Source organism: Botryllus schlosseri, chromosome 10, assembly GCF_051294905.1.
Source record: "Botryllus schlosseri isolate E-star chromosome 10, Bs_hap1, whole genome shotgun sequence".
NCBI classification, from domain to species: Eukaryota; Metazoa; Chordata; class Ascidiacea; order Stolidobranchia; family Styelidae; genus Botryllus; species Botryllus schlosseri.
In genome coordinates this window covers 8,792,773-8,817,358 of record NC_137245.1, presented here as the reverse complement: position 1 = coordinate 8,817,358, position 24,586 = coordinate 8,792,773, and the positions used below count along the sequence as shown (strand labels likewise).

At 40.8% G+C, this 24,586-nt stretch overlaps 2 protein-coding genes across 3 annotated transcripts in view; one reads left to right on the top strand and one right to left on the bottom strand.

Annotated features, from left to right (window-relative positions):
* Nucleotides 1–786: 786 nt before the first annotated feature.
* Nucleotides 787–8,279, top strand: LOC145448641 (uncharacterized). 2 transcript variants are annotated; one of them, XM_080327086.1, is made up of 9 exons: nt 787–1,325; nt 1,428–1,591; nt 2,049–2,178; nt 2,788–2,843; nt 3,660–3,764; nt 3,829–4,059; nt 4,851–5,120; nt 6,482–6,541; nt 7,772–8,279. In XM_080327086.1, the coding sequence occupies exons 1-9, from the start codon at nt 1,226–1,228 to the stop codon at nt 7,910–7,912; spliced, it is 1,257 nt and encodes a 418-aa protein (XP_080183212.1). In that variant the 5' UTR covers nt 787–1,225; the 3' UTR covers nt 7,913–8,279. The 2 variants fall into 2 exon arrangements, with proteins under 2 accessions (XP_080183212.1, XP_080183213.1); XM_080327087.1 differs by having other exon boundaries at nt 788–1,325; nt 1,446–1,591.
* A 7,689-nt stretch (nt 8,280–15,968) lies between these two features.
* Nucleotides 15,969–24,586, bottom strand: part of LOC145448573 (ATPase family AAA domain-containing protein 2-like) — a 31,784-nt gene continuing 23,166 nt past the window's right edge. The window contains exons 22-27 of the mRNA XM_080326984.1: nt 23,705–23,868; nt 22,464–22,653; nt 19,579–20,223; nt 18,692–18,837; nt 17,126–17,230; nt 15,969–16,697 (exon numbers count right to left, since the gene is read on the bottom strand). Coding sequence (XP_080183110.1) covers nt 16,608–16,697; nt 17,126–17,230; nt 18,692–18,837; nt 19,579–20,223; nt 22,464–22,653; nt 23,705–23,868 — 1,340 coding nt within the window. The 3' untranslated portion in view covers nt 15,969–16,607. The remainder of the gene's footprint in view (nt 16,698–17,125; nt 17,231–18,691; nt 18,838–19,578; nt 20,224–22,463; nt 22,654–23,704; nt 23,869–24,586) is intronic.

Genomic DNA, 24,586 nt, shown 5'->3' with positions numbered 1-24,586 from the left:
TACGTATAGGCTATCACACTGTCTGAATAAATCTGGGGGTATGTGTGGCAGTGGTGCTTTATCGCATTTTAGGCCTTGTGCTCCACGACGCGAATTTCACGAGCCTTTGCTTTTTTGTATTATGGTGGACGTATTTCAATCTCTCTCGAAGTCATTCTTCAGGCGCTCTCGCTCCCATTCGTTCCGATAGTGGTCTTCATCGCTGCCGACTTCTAAATGGGCTGCTATTACGTCTGGGCTTTTAGATGCACTGCAGTTACAGTGAGGTCGGCGAGGAGGAGCTAGCCCATAAACCAGTGTCTAGGATGTAGTGGCTAGGAATATAGGCTACCGGTTCAGTATCATAGGCCTATTATACATACTTGGGATAAGCAGTTAGAGGAAGACGAAAATGTTAGAAATGCTCGTGATCACACGAACCATATTACAGCCTTTTAAATTTAGGAATTCACAGTTCACACCATCCATCGAAAATACAACAGTCATCGCACCAAATGAAAAAGGCATGCGCTGATTCAAAATTGTCAAGGACGACATTTTAACATTGCAGTAAAGTTGAACATGACCGAATGAAAATATTAAAACCATCGAAGAAATAAAATAGATGGCAGAAACAAGTCATCATATATTTTGCATTTTAATGCTCCCCATATTTGCATAGTGCTTCACCTGACCACGTCTTCAAACTATGAAGTGTTATGAAAATTGGAAATTGAAAATATTGTGAACCGGTGGACTGCAGAGATGAGCATGGATTAGGATTAGGTTTTGAAAAAACAGGATTTGTGAAATTTTGTCGGATTTGGATTGGATTTGGATTAGACATTTTTTTCAGAACGGATTAGGATTTGGATTGGATTTACCTTTTTTCTGGGAGATTGAAATGTCGTGTGGCGAATGGCGACAAACTTTATTCAGATCAGTTATTAATGTACTTATGGTTACTAAGTTATCTTGAATCAAGTGAATCGTTGGTTGTGAAAGAAAATTTTCGAATCCCTCTGTTGCATAAATTAGTATGTTTTCTGAATTTCCAGTTGGAATCGGATTAGGATTGGACATGGACTTGAATATGAAAAAGTTATGGATTAGGATTTGGATTCGGATTTGAAGGTTCGGATTTGGATTGGATTAGGACATTGAAATTTCAAATCCGCTCATCTCTGGTGGACTGGTCTGGTGGTATGTCACACTGTCGAAGAGTAATTTACTAGCGAATGAAACGATGGCTGCTGGTCAGAACGCCGATTCCGATCTCCATCACAGTATGTTAGTTGAAGATTCTGGTGACCAATTGATTACAGGCGCAAATGTGGTCACAGAAGGTACGTATGCAAAATACCGCCTGCGGGACCTCCTATACCTCCCTGGGCTGGTATTATCTCCGCTCTAATCGCAGTACCAGCATATCCTTACCTTAATTGCAGACTTCTTGAAATCTTCAGTGGGAACTGTTATTGACCCAACGTTCCAAGTTGTTAACGGAGGATCCCATATTAAGCAAACTGGAAATGTAGACGATCTTGACACGCCAGAACGACTGTCGGCGTTTTGGAACCGGCAATTGGAGGAGGTTCAGAGTTTGACCAATGTATGTACATTGTACACTAATATATATTAGCAAACACTGTCCCCTACGCCATTATTTCCTATAAGCTTTCTGCAAATTTCAATATGATAGTACACTTCCAATACACTATGGAGAGTTTGATTAGATCGTAAGTGATTCAAGCCATACCTCGACGTCATAATATAACTGTTAAAACTGGAGCTAATTTGTAATCTAATGACGATACACATGGGAAGAAGTGGCAGACATTTTGTTGTGTAAAATCAGGAAAAATGAATGTATTTTTATTTTCTTGTCTGACCTGGCTTTCCTAGCAACAACCTGACCTTGTGATACAACCGTGCCTATTTAGCAGGGTCTTCAAGAGTTGAGGCTTACTGACGTAAGAGTGATAACCAAAATACACCAACGGTTTTATACTTGTACCGGTAAGGAATATTTCTAAGCAAAATTTCTCAACATCTATCATTGCTTTCAGAACGATTTCAAAACACAGGATTTGCCTCTGGCCCGAATAAAAAAGATCATGAAAATGGACGAGGACGTAAAAATGATATCGGCTGAAGCGCCCCTTTTATTCTCTAAAGCAGCCCAATTGTTCATAGCAGGCAAGTAGCTTAATTTGTTTAATTTGAAACAACTTGCGCCACTGAATTACTTAGATTCAATTGATGAGCGAACAAATTCTTCTATTCTCTACACTGCTAGAGTACTGGGCCTTGTCCTGTAGGTATTGAGTTGCTGTGATGATTAGCAATTACCCAATTTGAACATGGTTTTTATCAAAATTGTAAATATTTGTTTGGTATTGCTAGCTAATCTTGTTATCGACGTTTGAAATTGCTGGTCAATTCTTCGATGCATCGTCATAAGTTGCTGCATTAATTTGTTAAACTCTACATTTCTCGAAACCTTCCATCATTTCTAGTTCCTAGTAAATTTAAACACTCATGGCGAATGTCACTTCTACCTGAACCTGTAGAATATTTAGACTTCTGCTGTCTCATATTTGAAATAACTGACCAGTTTTGTAATTTCTGCTTGGATCAGCGATTAGAAATTCCAGTTACGCTTGCTAACGAGTTTTATCATTCCACACTGGCAACGATGCCCTGTGGAACTCTATATATTTTACCTGTTATTCTTCTTGACAACCGTAGCCAGCATATTCAATGTCGGTAATGCACTGGTGATTGATTCTGTTTGTGTATTTTCAGAGCTTAGCTTGAGATCGTGGATCCACACGGAAGAGAGTAAGCGAAGAACTTTACAGGTGCGTCAGATTTTCTTGTTTATTGTCGTGTATTGATGCGAATTGAATTCAACAAAGGTAGCCTACGCAGGTAGTAATAGCTTTATCGGAAGGTTTGCTGCTGCTACACTCAGGCAATGTCACAGGCAGGTCGAGAATCATAGCCTCGTAGTGAATGAAATTGTGACGCTTCAAATGGACCATATGTTATATGCATTTAGAGAAACAAATAAAATTTGGTATATAATGTATGTACCAGTGTCATGATCCCCAATTTGGTTTTAAATTCAATATTTATTTTTTCCAGTAAATAAACATAGACTACTTTTGAAAGCTGTATTTAAATTCTGTACCACTAATCAGTTATTCAAGTGTTTTAGGTTTTCTATCTATTAGTGTATGCAACGTTGGACTATAATTTTAGTGTTAAAATTCCCGTATTCACTGCATTGCTATATGTTTTCATGTTGAACATATTTTACATGAATATTTGATGCCGTCGGTCGGTTTTGAACAGGCTCATACTTCTTAAGCCTGCAGGTTTCGTGTAAAATGAAGTTCGAACTCTACTAATATATCTTATTTGCCTTGAAAACCAACTCAGAAACTGATGATGGCTAGTCAGCCTAGTCTAGCCCGTACATTGAAACAGCTGGTACTGTGTTGATTTGTATTTGTATTTGTCCCAATTAACTTGATACCTTTACGGCACTCAAGTCGAAAGTTTGCTCAGGCCCAACGTTGAATCCACACTAGATAATATCTCGAACTGCTAAAGCACATTTAGTCTACTAACTTTTTATTTGACATTGATTCCAGAACATGCTCTAATTTCAGAGGAACGACATTTCGGCAGCAATCAGCAAATTTGATCAGTTTGATTTTCTAATCGACATTGTTCCGAGGGAAGAACTGAAATCGGGCACGACCAAAAGGCCGTTTGTGAGTTTAACGCTGTACCTAGTCTGAAATCCATCGCTGAAGTCTGAAATCCGTATTTTCTCAGAGCGGGGGAGGCACCGGCGATCAGCAGCAGATTGTGTATGTGGCCAACTCCGGTGCGACTAACAACGCAGCCGCGGCAAATTTGACTCAAGCCACCACGCAAGTGCCCGGTATCAGGACCGGGCAGTTGCTTATCGCGCAGCAAAATCAGTCCGGACAACCGCTGACGTTAACGCCAATCAATATCGATGGGACACAAATTTTGCAAGTCTTACAACAGCCTACGCAACAGGTTAGATGCAGTACTGTGAGCTTCTAACATTTGGTTTGCTGGATAAGCTTGGATATGTAAAAACACGTCTGTAGAAGTCACGATTTTCTGATGACTCGAGTCATTTCCTCAAAATACGGAAATGACTCGAATCCAATCGATCTGTGTTTCGACTCGACCTGGACTCGAGTCATTGCGTATGCTTGGTTAAAGTCATACGACTCGAGACTCAGACGGCCAAGACCGACATTTCATAGTAATTTCAAAGAATAGTAAAGTGACCACACTATTGGGATTTCGTCTATCTGTACTGGTACTTGAAATGCGACCAGAAACCGCCAAAAGTGAGGAAAATTGGTATATTATAAATAAGATCTTGGTTGCTTTCACACCTTATTTAAACGTTCACTTGCAATGTAATAATTACAATTATTACGCGAGCTTTTGTAGCGTCGCTCCTTCATCAGGTTTTGAAGTGAAAAGAACGAGTCATAACATCATGATTGAATTTGGACTTGGAGCTTTGTGACTTGGTTACAACCCTGACTCTATCTCCCTATAATCATGTTGTAATATCATGAGAATTGCGGATATTCTCTTTATCTCTAATTGCTGGTACCGATATTTCTTTCAAAGGGTATAATATTGACTCGGTTTTATCGGCGAAGTAATAATAATCGGTCTGACAATAGACTTAATGATTTGTAAAAATATGGTTAGCTTGATGATTCGATATTTTCATATTCCCATCTGATATCGTGGTATGGTTATGAGATTTTGCCTTTTCGATACTGATATAATTCCGATTTCAGGCACAGGCTCCTCAGCAACTGCAACTGCAGCAGCAACAACAACATCAACAGCAGTACACGTCGGGAGTAGTTTTGAACGCTGTGGCGCCGTCCACCCTGTCGCAAGCCGCGGAAAACCAGCAAGCCAAACAAGTTCAAATCAGCCAGACTGCCGGCGCCGAACAGGTTCAAATCCAGCAGCAGCAGCAGAACCAGCAACAGAACCTGCAGGCCATTCTTCAGCAGCTTATCGGGAACAATATCAGCACCGGGCAAGGAGAGGTGCACACGGTAATGCGCCCGGCTGTTGTTTAATTCAGCTGTTGTTACCCGGGATTAGCGGTGGGCAAAACTTGAGTTCAGTGTGATTCAATTTGAACTTGAGCACTAAGGCAGAGTTTGAAAACTAGAATATTTCTGATATTCCAAATTAGATTTGCATCAAGATTACATACAGTTTTTTCCAAATTTTTTTAGAAATAATTATATCGATATTTTTTTCAAATTAAGTTAAAATTGGAATTATAGCGACAGTTTTTTTTTTCTAGATTAAAAATAGAATTATAGCGACACAGTTTTATTTCCAAATTAGATCAAAATTAGAATCGCCGCGACAGTATTTTTCCAATGGATTAGAATTGTAGCAACACACTTTTTTCAAATTAGATTAGAATTTTAGCTACAGTTATTTCTAAATTAGATTTATAATTAGAACTACACAGTTTTTTCCAAATTTAATTAGAAATATAGCTATACAGCTTTTTCCAAATGCGATTAGAATTAGAGCTACACGGTTTTTTCCAAATTAAATTAGAATTATAGCGACACATTATTTTTTGAATTATTCAAATTAGAATTGCTGAATTCTTGAAAACTTCTCACGAGAGTGGTAATTTTCTGTGTAGCAAGCTTGGCTAGTTTCGCACGATGCAGTTCTCCTGTAGCATTATGGGTAAAACCAGAAATTAGATTTTAATTGAAATTGGAGCATTGAAGCATTTCACAAAATTGATTGGAATTAGCGCAAAGAAATGTTCCACAAATTATATTACCAGAATCTGATCTAATTATCAAGTTGTCCAAGACTGTACCAAGCTTGCTGTCGAGCTTTTGAGCACCTATCATGAGGCTAGTGACAATGTCTCCTTTTTCCCGGCCGCAAGGAAAGTAAATGCCGGTTGCACTTCATTGAAAGTAATTGTGTACTTCTTGGCTCTGGCTATTTTGTAACAATGCCGCGGGCTGGGCGGTAACTCGCCAAAATGTAATTTCAATAAACACGCTGGCTCTGTGCGACATGTTTTGAATGTCGATTCATTAGTTGCTGAGTTTTCGAATCTCACACAGTGGGAATTACATCTTTTTCGTTGATAATACAGTTTCTTGTGTGAATGGTGAATAATGTATAGCTTTGCTACTTGAAAACATAGACCGTCACAGTCTCATTACTCGACTCGAATCGTAACTAGGTATACTCCTATGAATTTTAGTATTTCAAATGGGAAGGAACGGACAAAACTAAATGTACCCTCATTGTCGATAATATTCCCATACTGAATGCAGGTCGAAGTGTCCACAAAATTCCACGTAGACGCATCATTCTAGTATTAGCAAAAGGTTAAATTTCAAGAATGAAAACCTTTGTATTTCAGCTACAAGTCGGTGCGCAAGGGCAGCTACAGCTGGTCAAAGTCAGTAATCAACCGGACCAGGTACGTTTGAAAATTGTGATTTCGAGAGCATTTTTGGCACGGGATGGTCAAGTAGTTTGCGGTGCTAGTCGCTTATAAATAACCCAGCGAATACTCAATTACAAGTAAAAGTTGCCAATTCTGAGACATATAAACACTGCTTCAGGTGGAAAATGAAGGTTTGGAGTGTACTTGGTAGTTTCAAATAGTAAATTTGGTAGAGAGGTCGCGTGCTTTTAGCAGTAAATTAATCGCGGCTATTTCAAATTATAAGATGCTTGTCCATAGCTACTGCAATATGATTGTATGATTAACGACATAGGTAGTATCCTCCAATAGGTTTAGGTACGCGATACGTGGGCTATTTCACGCGGTAATTATGACAATTTCACACGTAAAAGTGACGCAGACTTGTCCAAAACCGCCTTTCAATATTCAGATTGTGATAAGTCGGGCTATTATTTTGGACCTAAAAAGAAAGAAACATTTTACACTAAAAAATGAAAATTTTGGCATTAAACAACTTAATTTGGACAAAATTTCGCACTCGCTTATTTAAATTGGGCCTTGCTGCACAGTGCACATAATTTTTGAATTGTAGTACTTTTTTTGGTTGTATTCTAGTTACGAAGTAGCTTAGTTGTTTGCTGGCAGAGTGGCAGCATTGAAGTTAGGTATATGCTGCTTGAGTGTCAGTCTTACTTCATACCTTTTTAGACCGCAACCCAATTCTGAATTTTGCCAACATCTCGCAATCCGGCCAAACGTTGAAGACCACTATGATATAAGAACCAATGTCCCCCACGATGTCAGGTTTCAGATTCAGTGAGATATCGGCGCGAGGTTGGAAAACTTTGCACATACTAAAAATTTTACTCGTTCTTAGGTGTGTTGATTATCACGCCATGTCAAGTTATTTGTTTTATTCGATGGTCTATGATTCACAATGACTAGACAATGAGCCATCCTACAACAGTAAGCCTGTAAAGTAGGCTACAAGGTGTTAAATCTCAAATGAAAAGTTCACCGACAGTACAACCTCTATGACACCAACGAAATGCAGGTTGCCAAAAAAAATGTTGACGTTGCATTTTTACTATTTTGCAAAGTCGAAGCTTAGTCTAAAGGTAAAATCACTCAGGTAAGAAGTGCAGATAGTTACTGTAGTACTCAGAAAAAATAAAGATACTTCAATACTTACCTATGATTTTACGTTTAATGTTATCGCATTAAGACACCCTGCAATTTCAGATGCAAACAGCAACTAACGAGTCGATGAACGCACGTCATCAGGGATCAGCCAGTGGTCAGTTGTTTGATATCGCTTCGGCGTTACAAAACGACTCTGGACAGCAGACCATCAACACTGTTTACGTGACACCCAACCAGTGACGAGAAATAGTCTAGAGAGACAGAGTACGCAAACTTCCGGTCGCGTGAGCGATGATATTGATGGAGGTCCTACAAGCACTTCGGACGCGTTGGTTTGGAGCTCTTTACTGCTTGACAGAAGATAAGCCGCTGTCGGCCTTCTGCTTATGATGTAAACTGCTAACACCACTTGGTGGAAAAGGACGGTGGATTCGGTGTTGTATCTGAAGCTTCAAACACTGCGCTGTAATGGCGGAATGTCGGCGAGCACTTGCTAATAGTTTTTTTCATTTTACGTAGGGATTGTCTTGCCCACGAAGTTGATGTTTCGTTATGCATTGTGTACGTAAATGTGCTTTAAAATACAAATTTGAAGGTATTACCATGATGTAGGTAGGATTTGTTAGGGCGCGTTGGGCATGGGTTAGTGACTAGGCTGGTGTAGGGATTGTGGTCAATCTTGATTCGAGATTGATATTCAGCCATATATGGTATTGGTGGTATTTTGGCAAGATATTAAGTGAATCAAAATTGAGGAGCGTGAGCGATTTATGTATCTCGATAGATCGTGATGAAAATATGATACATTATAAGGCTTTCAAACTGTAAATACTTGAACATTGACGAACAATATCATGGATACTAAAGTGTCATTATGTTGCCATTTTTCAATTCAAGATTTCTCAAGCGTTGCATTACAATGAAAAGAAAGGAAATAGTCGAAGCGACATTGAAATTGATCAACTCCCACCTTGGTCTACAAAAATGAAATGTGTTAATCAAGTTTATTCATTAAATTTCATCATTTCAAAACATCAGAAGACTGCGATACAATGAAAGATAGGAAGGTGCCGAAACGATTTCGAGTAGTCTTTGAGATCAGACACCCACCTGGGACTAGGCGATGTAATTAGGAGGCATGCACACTGAATGAAAGTAAAACAAGATAATATAATAGAAGAAGCGACAAAATGAGGTGGCGTGTGACGCAAAGCGAGATCGATGTTACGTCGTGGCCAGGTAAATGTGAAGGGCTAACTAGTATTCATTCACAAGAAGTTGCTTGTACTTTTGATACATCGGTATAGAAGTCATTGAAATATTCGGGGCAGTATGACCACAATGGTTCTGATACATAAACTTGGCGATTCCTACTTCCCGCATATCTTTTATGTTTAGGACACCGAATCTCTTGAGCAGCGATTTCTTGGATGGTTTGAGTGCGCTAACACCGCCAGCTCCTCAGCAGATGACGCCATATTGTAATTTCGATAATAATACAGCCTGAATGGTGCATACGCGATGGGAATTAGCTTATAGAATTACAGTGGCGGCTCGTCCTATAGGGCAACTGGGGCATTGCCCCACCTAAAATTCTGTTCAATAACAATTTAACCATTTATAGACGCACAGCGCTCAATATATATCGAGATCACAGCGAAACCCGCGTTCTTCTTGTGCTTTCGCTTGCAAATGCCCATTTCATAGCGAAGTCTCCGCGAAAATCGAATTCTCTTCTGTGTTTTCGCTTTGTGAATGCCTAGCCGGGGCTTGCCCCGGTAGCGTTCATAACAAGCTTTCACTATCTATTCTCTCAAAGCTGCGCACAATTAAGAAACGTTGCTTTACTCTCTCCTATTCGTAAAATGGCCGAGCAACCGGGGCAAATATGCTTGCTCGCCCCTAAGGTGTGATGTAACAATCGTATCTATATCTAAACTCGGATACCGTGATATGCGTTGAGTCGACCGTTGCTGGTACAGGTCGATTTTGATGGTGTTTCACACCATGATAATTCTTGAAACTTGGTATGTCATGTCGTGATGGTGGTATTTAACACTGTCCTAAGTTTCAGGGTTTCTACTCAAAGTTTAGGGTAGTAATTCCGTTTCCAAAGTCGAGTGTGTGCTGATCGGTCATGTATCGCAAACATATTTCACGCAAAGCCGGTATTGGTCTCCATTGATTTTAACGATGCTCCTTAGCTAGATCCGTCATGAACTTTTACATGGTATGTCTTGATTTTAGTATCGAACGCTGTGCCAAGTCTCAAGGTTGACACTCAATGATTAGGGCAGCAATTTCGTTATTAAGTTCGAGTATGGTAGAGATGTGCGCTGATCTGACACTTAGCCTACCTAACGCATTGCGGATTTCACGCAAAAGCCGGTGTATCTGTGTTTCATACTGAGATAGGTGATGAGATGATGATATCATGAAACAGTTTACTAACATCCTCGGTTTGCATTAACATATTTAGTTTTATTTTATATTCTCCAATGTCAATTTCACCGTGGAATGGTGGCCTTCGGGCCATTTGCTCACAATTACAACCCCTGTCAAGCGCGATAGCTGTTTCGTTTTCGATGGCGGCTAACAGCTGATCGCTTGATCAGCCGATTCCTCAGTAAATATTACGCAAAATTCGGCGTTGATCTGTTCGTATTAATTTTGACAGTGTACCATACCGAAAACGGTCATGTGGCTATACTTCTCGATGATTTCATGTAACAGTGTACCAAGTTTTCGGCTTCCATCCACGTCTTTATTCGGTAATATATTTTCCGAAGGCGATTTTGCAGCAGACATATAGACACTATAGACCAGTGGTTCCCAACGTGGGCGATATCGCCCCCAGGGGGCGATTTGTCGGTCCAGGGGGGCGAAAATAGCCAAGGGGGCGATAGGGGGGCGAAAACGGACGAAGGGGGCGAAAGGGGGGCGATGGAGCGTTGAAATTGCTATATTGGCGTCCATGACCGTAACTGCCACACCCAAACCCCCAATTGGAATGGAGGGCCCTAGCTCGAAGGAGGCCCACAATTTTTTCGTGAATAAACAGTAATTATAGATATTATTTTTGAAATTTAGGCAACTTTAAAAAAAAAAATTGCGCTGCGGAGTTGTGGAAACGGGCATCTCGACGTCAGCCATTATTACACCATGACATATGAAGTTTCAGGTCATGTAACATGCGACTCCCAGAAGTGTGCCAGAACGAGAAAACCTTGGCGCAAAAGGACTGCCTTTATGCTGACCGACTTCGGTATATGTGCGAATACATATATATTTAATTGTCCATAGGCGCCTAAATAGCTGGCGCTAAATGTTCCTGTCCTGGCAATCAGAAACCCACAAAAAATGCCATCTCGCAAATAAAAATTAATTGCCAGTGCAGAAATACCAATTTGACATCGTGTGCGTCTGTTAGTTTAGTACGTATGGGCGATTTGAATATCTTTTGACATAGCAGACAGAGGCCACAAAATGTCATAACGTAACGAAGTCATTATACCCATGGGTCTGCCCGAATATGTTTAAATATTATTTACGGGCCCTGCATTTTCCAAGACACCTCGCCCACCCTTCACCGGTAAATCTGAATACATGAGCAGAGAGAGGATAAAACATTGACAGCAATATATAAGCAATTCCCGATCATATTGACCGATTCAATCATGAATGATCTAATGAGTCCAACAATTTGTGCTGAGAAGTAGCGGTGAAGAGGTATCGGGGGAGTTGGATCTGAGGGGTGCAGAGGTTTGCTTTATCGCCCTATGGAGGTCAAGACCAACGTATTTGGGGGAGGTGACGAAGTGCTGTTACGGTCCTTTTGGAATCAAGTCGGAGAAATCACCTTTTTTGTTAGTGAATCTCCAAAATTTAGCTGGAAAAGTGTAATTTCGTGGTCGAGCCGAAAAGTTGACCTTTTTTCTTAGTCACCTCGCCGGTGATTTCAGTCTGTATGCCTATTTTTCCGTTCCCAATATTGGGGGGCGATGATCGGTGTGGAGTTTGAAAAGGGGGCGATGAGTCGAAAAAGGTTGGGAACCACTGCTATAGACCGTAAGCCGTATGTGTCGTGTGACAGTCTCCAGCCTCAAGGCCAGAATCTCCCAAGCTGTACCGGGACCGAATTTCCGAGGTTGCTATCCGTAGTTCTTCAGAATGATGTTTTGGATTCAATATGACATTTCCTTGTCCAATCTATGAGATAACAATTGCGTATGTGTCCGAACTCGTTGACCTTTCCAGTTAGGCATACGCAATCTCTCGATTTATAGTCATTTCCATTTCTGCAGATAAGTAGTCAGGTCAAGTGCGAACATGAATCGTGTTGAATCTTTGCTCCGTACGCCGTTTAGCCAGCTGCCTTTAGAGCAAAAATTAGAGGTAAAGCGACTAGGTCCGTATCAGCCTAGAAATTGCCCATTGATCCAATCGTACGCCGGAGGAAAGCGCACTCGTGCCTTTTCTTCAGCGCATTTCGATAAAAATGAATGGCTTACTTATGGCGAGGATAAAAACGCCTTGTTTTGCTTTTACTGTCTTTTATTCGACAGTGCCGGTACCGGAAGCAGTGGCTCTTGTTGGAACAAAATTGGTTATCGCGATCTGAAGCATTTGTCAGAGCGTCTGAAAACGCACCAAAAATCCCAAGTGCACATGGCTAGTGCAGTTAAATATAAATTGTTTGGCAGAGTAAATGTAATGTCGCAGCTCAATGAAAGTTATCGCATATCAGTCTGCAAGCACAATGAGCTTGTAGATAAGAATAGGCATGTTCTCTCTCGGGTGATTGATGCCATTAAATTTATTGGAGTTCATGAATTGCCCCTTCGAGGCCACGATGAGAAGGAATGCTCTCTCAATAGGGGGGTATTTTTGGATCTAATTAAATACACGGCTTCCATTGATAGCATTTTGCGCGAACATCTCGACACCGCGACAGTAGCTAACGGTACCTCAAAGACTGTTCAAAATGATGTGCTTGATTCGATATATCACATCTATCTACAGCATTTGTTTACCGAGATTGTTGACGCTGAATTTCTATCTATTCAGTCTGACGAAACAACTGACATTACGTGTTTGTCACAACTAGTCGTGATTTTTCGGTTCACGAAATTTGGTATGCCAGTCGAACGATTCCACAGCTTTGTGGCTGTTGGCGATCGCACTGCTGTCGGAATTTCTTACGTATTAAAAAAAACATTACAGCCCTATTCAGTTGAGTCGAAACTTATTGCGCAAACCTACGACGGCGCAGCAGTCATGAGCGGATCGCGACATAGCGTACAAGTTTTAATGAAAGAAGTTTACCCGCATGCGCATTTTTTGCATTGCTACGCGCATCAGCTCAATCTTGTAGTGAAAAAAATGTGCTTAGGAATATCTTCTGTCAAGATATTCTTTGCAAATCTTTCAGGGTTCTCCTCCTTTTTCTCTGTTTCGCCAAAGCGATCTGATCTATTGCGCGACATATGCAAGCACCGGTTACCTAGATGCGTATCAACACGGTGGAACTTCCAATCCAGAGTTGTGCAACGAGTGTCAGAGAGTAGGGTGGAGCTTCTGGAATGCTTCTCAGTGATTGAGAGCTCTCCTGTCTGGGATGATACTTCCATACGTGAAGCGGCGGGGCTTAAACGACTCCTGGAAGACGAAGAATTTTTGTTCTTTTTGAAGCTTTTTTGTGACATCTTCATGCACGTCGATACACTGTACAGCACTTTTCAGTCGCGTATGGCCGATGGTACTACTGCGCAATTGTGTATTGCACATTTTTGTGAGGCAATTTCGCATATCCGGGCGAATGTACACTTCGCTGGTGACACAGCGCTTTTACGTCGTGGGATAAGTGTGCAAAACCTGCTTGTTGCGGCTTACGAATGTTGCGATATACTGATGTCCCAAATCCAACATCGTCTGAATAGTGACCAGTTGGTTACTTTCGCCCTGTTAAATCCGAGAAATTTCCCTGCCTACAAAATTCATTTTCCTTCTGGACTACTGCGCAGCGTGCCTCGTTATTACCCGATGATCGACATTGCTCGGTTGGAGAGCGAGTTGACTTGTTTGTATTCTAACACATCCTTTTCGGAAATTAAAACCACTAGTGAACTTTCAAAATTCCTAGTTGAAAATTCGCTTTCGATCAACTTTGCTACAGTAACTAGCTTTCTGAATATCATTTTGACCACCCCGATTTCATCCGCGGAATCCGAGCGCAGTTTCAGCACATTGAAACGTATCAAGACCTTTCTCAGAAACAGGATGGGCCAAGATAGGCTTAATGCTTTGGCTGTTCTCTCGATTCACAACGACGTGGTTCTGGGAATTCCAGATTTCAATAAACTCGTTATTGAACATTTTGCTAATAAGAAATCACGTCGCGCACAATACTTATACAAGACATAAATTAATGCTGGTGGGCGGACGACTGTACACATCATGTTCTTTCCGAATAATTTCAATAAAGTGAGCTCAGGTAACTCAACCATGTCGATGGCTAAGGAAAAGTGAGTGGTTTTCATCCTTATTACTCGAGGCCCACTGACAGTTAATTTACCGATATATTTTGTTATGGCTATTGACAAAAAGTGAAAAATTCATCAAGATGAAATAATTTATTCATGAAATTGTTTAATGCGATATGTGCTCGCATTTCAATTTAACACAATGCTTTGATTCCTGCTTGAATGATGGCAGGCAGACTCGTAATTAATCTTCCATGGATAACAGCTGGCTTTTTATAATGTTTTACGTTTATGGGTGCCACCGCTTTGATTGCCTATCCCCTGGTCGTAACGCATCAGGATCGTGTACCAAACACTTTCGGACGAGGGCAAATCGATTTGACTCGCTTTCGGGACGAGAATCCATATACAAATCGGGTCGGATGCGCTGCAGCACTTTACAGAATTGCTGAGCATGGAACGATTAAAACACCACAAGGTGTCATGCGAATGCTCTTTGTAGGTAGTTGGTATGTGTATTTTTGGTATAGTCTTACTCGGCGCTTGCGTAATCTCTACCACGAAATCATAACGCATGCTACTAAGGAAAACCTGATGATTGATTAGTGGCATGGAAACGATTCTTAGTTCGCGTACATTTTGTAAAATAATCATTTGAATAAAAAACAATGAATAAAACATTTGTTACCGCACTTCAAGTCACGCCACCGGCAAACCTCTCGCGGCACCTACGTTAAAAATCATTGTTTACGGGAAATTCATGTGGCCATCATGAACGTTGAAAAACGCTACTGTGACGTCATATTGATAACAACTCGCTTGCGGCCCTTGCCCCACCACCCGATATTGTCACGAGCCGCCACTGTAGAATTATCAAAAAATAAGCGAGCGATGCATTGTCTATCAGAGGTAGAATTCTTTACAATACTAAAGTGTATTGAATGTATTGCTGAGAAGTGAGATCAAACGAATGGTTTCTGTCCTAAATTTCAGTGATCTGTCTTCTGAAATAATCACCGACTTCTTACAACTGAATGTAAAACCGGAGTTACATGACTTGGCACATGGACTTCCTACTCGGAAGCATCGGTTACCGACATATCGCAAACACTGCTGCAAATGTCACTGTGATGTAGCGAGCCAAGGCCAGCGGCAATACAGAGAAGCGTAATCCACAGACAACGGTAGTTGCTTCTGTCGTGATACAAGATCTACTGGTGTATGGTTACAAAATAACATTTATGTTACTGAACACTATTCATTGCAAATCATGTGCAGGAGGTATAGAATTCTCTTACATCGCCCAGTTTACGATGTTTCGTGAGATGGGTTCATCCAAACTGAATGTTCATATTTCAGGATCCTTAATAATGCCGAGTTTTTAATTCTGTGAGAGTGCCAGTCCATCACTGGCCTAATCGGCGATGACGAGTCCTGTGTAGTTTAAGCAGCTGTCTAGCTTACGGTTGTTGCTGCTGAATTGAATTCGCTTTGTAGACAATTTTCATACCGAATTCAGTCTTTTTTTTTATAATTACTTCCGTTATTCGTAAATGTCTTCGTCGTGTATGGAACGCTTCAGCATTTCACTTCAAGCAGATTTGACATAACTTACTGCTGCTACATCCTGATACCACCGTCCAGGCATGAAAATGTATGCAACCTCTGGCGTCTTTCTCTTTTCATCGCAATCTTGTGTGAGTTTTATAAAGGATTAAGTTATTAAGATGAACGGAGATGCGGGCCCTTTCCTAGAGAACAAACCTCTGCTCTAAACTAACCCTAACCTGAAATCACCAAGCCAAGCGAGCAGACATGAAAGAACATCCATGTAATGCAGCCCCACGGTGAAATAGAAAAATAAGCATAACAAAAAGGAAAACTCATTAGCAGAGCGGCAGAATACACGCTAGAAGATCGACAAAGCGTATATATGAGATATCTCTGAACTCCTAAGCTCAACGAAAATTCAAATCCCGATATTGGAGATAACATATCAAACATCTCAACTAAGCATTCCAGACAAGATAAGGACAGGGTAGAGTTGCTAACCTCAAAAATTAAGATTATCTAGAACGAAACGTATGGCATGCATTTCAAACCATGAGACACGACACAGTGAAAACTGAGCTTTGGCAAAATTCCGTTCCTATAAAAAAACATCACTACGCCAAGATGACGCGTGAAAATGCAATTCATCCAATTTTGTCATTTGGTCTAACTTGACTACATTCACACCATTCTACCAAACAATCTACTCTCAATTTAAATTGATAAACACACAAAAATTGGCGTGCATTAACATTTCCTATGATTGTAGCTCAGTTAAAGGCATCAAATCCAACAGGTTATATTTGCAACGACAGTGCGTCTCCAAAACAAAGATACCGCTGTTATCGGGCAGTAATACTTCGATAGCAACATGCCGCGAGTGTGAACGCAGGTATAGCTGCTCATTCTTCCAAATGGTCCGAGTCGGCAGAAGAATTGTGATTGGATGTGGAAAACATTCCGACGCATCTCGCGATTTCCAATTCGAGTTCCTGTGGCGAAACGTGGTGATTTCGGTAATGTGAGCAAAGCTTCATCGAAAAGAGCACACATCAAGTAAAAATACACAGTCCGAATAAAACCCTCTGATTCTTGACAAATGATTTCACGGACAAGAAACCAATGTATGAAGAGCGAAATTTGATTGTGAATAAATGAAGTTTATACGCAATATATTTAGATAAAATTACTGTCATTAATTAGAAGTTCTACTTGAAATTAGTCACATCTTGATATCACCAGACAATTTTGGTTTTATTGGCGAATATGCATGATATCAGCAATATAGATATCACATCGAAGTTCTGACATCAGTCGGGCTCTAAACAGTCGAATGAGAAAGTTCGCAGGCTGTTTCTGAATCGGAATTTTAGAGGAATTCACACATGTTTCTTGGTCGACAGCAAATCGCCAAACTCACCACGGCCAATGCGCTTCTGTTGTAACGCATCTTATGCTTGTCGATACACCTTGAGAGAATGGCGTGGAATTTCTCCAAGTCTATCAGACTGAAAGACTGCGTGCACTGAAGAGGAAGCGCAAAGTTGAAACTAAAATTCTTGCTCTCTCGCTGTCGCGCCAGTTCGCACGGACTGATGGCAAAGACCACAGTTTAATTCATGGCCGCAAAATACGTTAGAATTTTACATCTTTTTTAGCCAACCCGAGAATCTAATTGCTGGGAAGGCAACGTTTGGGTTAGATGTCAATTCTAGTTTTTATTCAACCCAAATCGTTACACATAAAATTTGACTCAATTCCAACCAGTAGATGTCGAGGTCGGTTTAGTTGAGATTTCGGTCATTTTTTAAATAATAGTATTTACGGTGACCAATTTCGTCACGCGGACATGACCAAAAATCGTGTTTCAAGGTATGCCTGACGAGGCAGGGATAACTTTTCCACTTATTTTGATCGTGACAAGGGCCTGTGGCGGAGTTTGGATGAAGACATCGCCATTAAACGAAAACAAGATATGACGCGGATTAGCCGGAAATTAGTCCACTTCATTGAAATAGACACGTTAAAACGATGGTGAGATAATTTTCAAACAGAGTACTTTACACACTGAAATTAACGACCACGAAAAGGAAATGAACTGAAAATAAGCACGTAAAATACGGATAGATATATTTTGGTCATGTCGGTGCGACGAAATTGACCACCGTAAATACTACTATTTAAAAAATGACCGAAATTTCAATTTGACTGACCTCGACATCTACTGGTTGGAATTGAGTGAAATTTTGTTTTCAACGTTTTTTTAGGTCACCTGACGATTTGACAACTAAGCCGACGAAATTAGTAAAAAAGTTTTTTTAACACCCCTAGTGGGCAGTGACGAAGTTCTGTCTACAGACTATTTCCGGTTTACTGACAAAATGATTAACTTTTTTCATTCAAGATTTTGTAAAGCACGCCTAGAAAGTAATTTTGAGAAGGGCTTGCACTACTTTCATGAGTGAAATTATAGATTGCTAGCCCACGGATGGATACACCGATCCTGCCGTTACGCTTGGGCAAGCAGTCTCTCTTATTGCAGCGCAATCTAGAAGCCACATAATTGGTAAGGCTACAGCTGCCGACCCGAGCGATGAAATTTAACAAAACTGGTCTCAATCGAAAGCAGGTATCGCACTGATTTCGGTAGTGCAAATTAAAACCTTGATACGAAATGGAGCCACCTCTAAACAGCACTCAAAGTTTGAAAATCGGCATTGTTCCAAACAATCGCTCGCCCAATTACGCTGCTTTCAGATTGCCCAGTAGTAAAAGACACTCCTTACCCAAGCGTAACCACAGGGTGTTGCGCATCTGTCCGAAGGTTAGTAATCTATAGTAACCGTGTATCGTGGTAACAGAATATATATTTGAAGATTTTTAGTCACATTACAGAAGTCTAAATAGGTTGAATAGACGCATCTGGCAATTCCGGGTGCAACCACCTTCGATTAACCACCAAAACTACGGGAAAGAAATCGCTTACCGACACCACTTTTTCGAGTAAAGCCAAAAACTTGGCCCTGTCCACGATAAACGGAGGGGGCGGCGGCAGTTCCACTTTGTCGGGCACGGTCCGGCTATTTTTACGGCACCGCAAGGACATGCGCCTCGGCGGACTCTGCACTGCTTCTGAAACGAACATGTTGTCACAACATGATATCACACGGTGCACGAAGGCAAATCGCTGACATACTTTGATTATACTCATTTCCGCGTAACCACTGAATTTGTAAGTGCGGTTGATATTATTTGTTTTTTTTTTCAAATTAGAGGAATCATGAGGCAGTTTCGCTTCATAACTGCTAAAACTTCAGGACTCACATCAACAGAATGGGCTACTGGGCAAACTCATTTCAATTGCCGAATTGCCAATAGCCTACTGCCACAAACATATTGCTGTTTAGAGATGTTCTGTTGGGGTTTCGGAGCAAATTTGGTTACAAAAATCCATATTCTCCCGTCGTATACATAAACATAACCGCTATTCCAGAATAACTTCAAGACGAGCTGCTAGATAGAACTGACTAGGTTTGGCGTTAATACGTTTTATTTCTAAGTTTTGAGATGTCGCGATCATGCCCAAAGGTGTCGTCGGAAGAGTTACGTGTTACTATTGCATTCGCCACCACCTAGAGGCCCATTTCGACAAAGATATATAGGCTATTTAGATTTAAAGGCTTGCACGGTTAAAAATCTTATTGAAACTATTATTGTGGTTGATAAACTGACCCCCAAGCTTACCACTGAACCTAGTGTTAATTGTAAAGAGTGGTGTGATGCGACTTTTTTGGGTAATGAATTGATACGCTCCTTGCCACTGAGAGTTTATTTATCAACAATAGTTGCACGGCAAAACCCAACAAATCTCACCCGGCATCGGCTCCGCCATTTCTGCATCCATGGCAACACCAATTTCCATCACATCATCCAACGGAACATTATCAGCACCTTCAATCGCTGCATCGCCCTCAGTTTTCACCTCATCATCACACAGGTCATTGGTTTCCAATTTTTCTTCAGCCTCTTCATGAGCCATATTCTCTTCAGCCTGTTCCGTCTCGTCCATCCTGACGCCGTTTTGCTGCTCCTGAACCCCGCTTTCTGCGCTTGTGTCCGGGTCCAGCAGCGCCGACCCCAACTCGTCGTCCTGTGGGGTCGATCTTTTCTTGTTACTATTTGGCGTTTTAATGATTCCGCGGGACCACGACGATCTGCCTCTGGCTTTCCTGCCCATATTCTTCCCGAAGGGGGTCTTTTTTTCCGAACTCCTGCATTTTTTGGCCTCCAACTCCTCTGCGGGCTTGGGGACCAAGTCTCCGGTGGCGGGGTCGTACGCGAGATGCTTGGGCAGGACGCGCTGGTACTTGGGCGCGAACCTTTCCGGGTCCACGCCTCGGCGCTTTTGGGACTCGAGTATTTCGAGGCAGCGTTTTTCGAACTGGGGCTCGAGGTCGCTGTCCACGATGGCGTGGGCCAGGTCCCGCATGGCGCAGGCGCGGTGCCGGACCAGCTTGTCTGGAAATTGACAATGTAAGATTTACGTTCGGCATCAAAATTTTAAAACGTTTGACGCAGGGTTGTAACCAAGTCACAAGGCTTCGAGTCACAAGTCAATCTCACTTAATTATAGTTTTGGCATGAGTCAAGTCGAGTCATTTTCAATTCACCACCGAGTCAAGTCCGAGTCCAAGTCAGCGAGCAGACAGTCGAGTCCGGGTCATAGTATTATGACTCGAGTCCAAGTTCAAGTCATGGTGTTGACTGCTCAGTTTCCAGTTGAAGTCTTGTTAAATCCACATTTTACAACTCTGTTTGGTGATATCGAATGGTTCGCATCAGAGTTGGATCAATTACATTATTTCAGTTCAATTACAATTACAATTACTTTCATGCATGTTTCAATTACATTACAATTACAATTACTCCATGCTAAAAATATCAAATTACAATTACAATTACTCCTTGCATGCTTCAATTACATTACAATTACAATTACAATTGCTGCTGTTGAACATGTAATTGAATAATCATAAATTCAACAGTGCTCCTTGACAACCGTAGCGTCGTATTTAACAACAATTCAAGTCTAGTTCAGATTGTGTAGTAATAAATGCGTTTATGTGCGTACATAGTATGCTATGTAAGATGTCATTGTGACGTAAGACGTAATATAAGCGTGTTTTGTATGCTCGATAATTATGGCTCACGTAATTGGAAATGTAAAATGTTATTTACCGAATTTCCTATGGGTTAGGATTAAGGATAGGGTGCAGTATGTCGTTGAAAAAGTATTATAATATATGCACGTGTTGGATTCGCGTATATAGTATACAATTAAAGAAATAATATTATTTTTATCGAGGGACGTAGGAATGAGGATGAGGAGTAAAAACAAAACCGTGCTTTGTCAGATAAGACGTTATATAATATCCAGTGGTCTGGTTAGTTAGCCAGACGAAGTAACGATGCAGCATCGTGATCTGAAATCGTATTGTAGATTGCCAACCCACGGATAGATGCGCAAGATGTGAGTCACGGATGAATGCACCGACAAACGTACTGCAGAGCCGGCTAAAAGCAGCAAACTTTGTAGTCCTAGAGCTGGCGATCCATGCGTCCAAATTTGATGCATCTGGTCTTTATCGTAAGCTATTGATGTACTAATTCCGAAAATACAAAATAAAATCTCGTCAGGGCAATGTATCTGCTCCAAAATAGCCGTTTGAGGCCGACTGTTCTGAAAAGTGAGAGCACTGCAGCAGCATGACCACAACAATTACCAATTACGCCCAGCGATTGTTCAGAACAATGCCGATTCCCAGACTTTCACGACTATTTTGGGATGGTACCATTGCCTGGAAATATACTTTTATTGCGGAATCAGTGCGACACTAGCTTTCGATTAGGACCATACATATCAAATTTCGACGCTTGGATCGCCAGCTATGGGACTATCAATTCTGCTGCTTTTAGCCGGCTCAGCAGTTCGCTTCTCGGCGTATTCAATCGTGAGTCACGTGTTGCGAATCCATCCGTTGGTTAGTAATCTAAAAATTGTATACAATGGCAGCCGAGGCCAGCATAGCGGTAAAAATAATAAAAAAAACTTCGCCCGCAAGGGCGCAGTCAAGGGCTTCCGCGAATGGATCCACCAAATTCCTTGTCGACATTTAAAGAGAATGCATTATAAGTCAAATATTTTATGTTGTGCTTGTCAGGTCTCAATAGCAATTTAACGTAATTGAAATTGTAATTGAGCAAAATTTTTGTCAAATTACAATTACAATTACAATTACACAAAATAAAAATGCTTCAATTACAATTAAATTACAATTACATTGAAAAATGTAATTAATTACATTCAATTACAATTACAAATTACAATTGATCCAACTCTGGTTCGCATTTATAATATACTAATTTTCCTCACTTTTACCAGTTTCCGGTCGCATTTTCAAGTACTAGTACCAATAGGCGAAATCTCAATAATGTGGTGATTTTACTATTCCTCAACATGACAATGAAATGACGGTCTTGGCCGTCCGAGTCTCGGGTCATATGACTTGGCTCAAAGTCAAAGTCGAGTCAATACGCAGATTGGCTCGAGTCGGGTCATTTCCGTATTTGAGAAAATGACGCGAGTCAAGTCGAGTCATCAGAAAATCGTGACTCGAGTCGAGTCATGACTATTTGTTGATAATTTCCGTCAACACAAATACGAAGGCGTGTTCCACGGGCAAACACAATCGTAATACCTTCCGGCCTCCTGTCGGGGTTGTACTCCAGCGCGTTGTTGCAAATCAAATCGATATCGGCCAGGAACATCTTGACGGTGTGGTACTTGTGCTGATCGATTTTCGTGTCCATCGTCGCGAAATCCATCGGGTTCTTGATGACTTGCGCGTAGTCGGGCACCTCTTCGAAGTCGACCGGTTTCAAAAACATCTGAAAAAACGGCATTGATTGATACTATTGGGCTTGAGGATAGCTAATGCTTCTGATATAAGTATAATTGAGAAATAATGTCCACAAATTAGATACACCTACTGTTCATAGCAGGGGTTGGAAAACTACGGCCCGCGGGGCTCACTGATTTGTGTGATCCGCGAAAGGCTAAATATACGCAGATATTGAGAAAATGCGCACTACAAATCTAATTACTGCAGGGACTCGATTAAACTTTTTGTAATATATTTCACCACGATAATTATATATTATAGTCTTACTATATTATAGCCCAACTTCAAGGCACATGCATTTTAAAAGGTTTCGACTGCTGATCGTCACAGAAAGTCATAACGTGCGTTACTTTCGGATCACGAGTCTAATTTTATATTGCCACACCAGCAAGTTTATTACTTTTAGTGCTGTAATTGGAAGTCTAAGAAGTCTATTGGTTCAAGTCTATAGATGGTTGAATCGATATCGCGAGATCACTTCATCGTGCAGATTCAACATCGGCTATTTGCAAACCGAGCTGTATTCATACTAAAAAGGGATTCATTTGTTCAAGTTTTCCAGAAGTAGTTCTAATTGGTGGGATGTGGTTCGCAGTCACAAGCTCAATCATTACACTGCATCAATGCTCAATTTTACTTAAAAATCAATAATTGGCTTGTAACTTCTTTTCTGTACATTTTCAAGGCAAAGTTCTTCGGGAACGAGATAGAAACACGTTGCCTCCCCAGCTTTTAAGACCAAAACCAGCTTTCCAGCATAAGCGGTTATCAAGATAAAGCAAAATTAGCTACTTTCGGCCCATTCGGTGAAATTGCACAACCACTAGAGGGTGTAGGAACCTAAAATCATGATCAAAGTAATTCATTTGAGTTTTGGGACCGAATATCGATGGCAATTTTTGAAATTCAAATTTTTCCTTTGTCACTCCACCTGATTGGTAACATCAACACATTGTTTGTTGTGATATTGAAGTTCTGCACTTCAAGAAGCCTGTTTAGTTCTATCAACAAAATATCGAATGATATCATTTCCAAACCTTGAACCGCCTGTCTCTCTCCAGCCTCATGAGAACATCCCGCAGGAAAAGCCGCAAATTCCTCATCACCGATTCCTCATCTCTCTCCAGCTTCTGAACCTCATCGGCCGTCAGGGGCGCAGGCTCCGGGGCCTTGGCCACCTCTAGACGCTCTTGCACGTGACCTGGACAAAAAGATAGCCGGCGTGAATCATCAACACAAAATATACATAACTAAAATACAATAAATGATAATAAAAATAGAGCAAAAATTGCCGTAGCATTTAGTTGTCAAACGTGGTTCAACCCAGTGATTCTCAAATCTCATCAGCCAGTCATTAAAAACTTACCAGTCTTCGTAACCTTACCTCCAAATCAAAAACTTATAATCACTACAACCGAAACGCAAACCTTACTGCAGTCCTAACTCTTAACATAACTCTAACTCCAACTATATTAGATATTAAACTGTTCCTGTTATTCACCTTTTTTTCAAATTTCAACGGGTAACCATTGAAATCGTATGGTTTTCTAAGCAATCGCCGCACATCAAATTTGGTTCAATTCCAAAGAAATGCCAATATATCTTGATGCCAGGAAATTATAAAGACCGAGTGTAAAGATATGTAAATAACCAGTATTCTGAGCAACAAGCTTTCGACATAGCATCATAGCTAATTGATAGAATTTCCTGAAGTGAATATAAATATTTTTTTTAAATCCAACGTTTACTTTCTACAAAGTTCACTTTTACGGGTTGGAATTGAGCCAAAATTGTTTTTTTATTGTGTTTTTAGGCAACCTATTTGGCGTTCTCCATAAAATTCAAATTATTGATATCGTTAACTTAATATAAAATCCAAAACTCTCTCTTCACTTCGACATGTTTAAAGTAAGCGGACG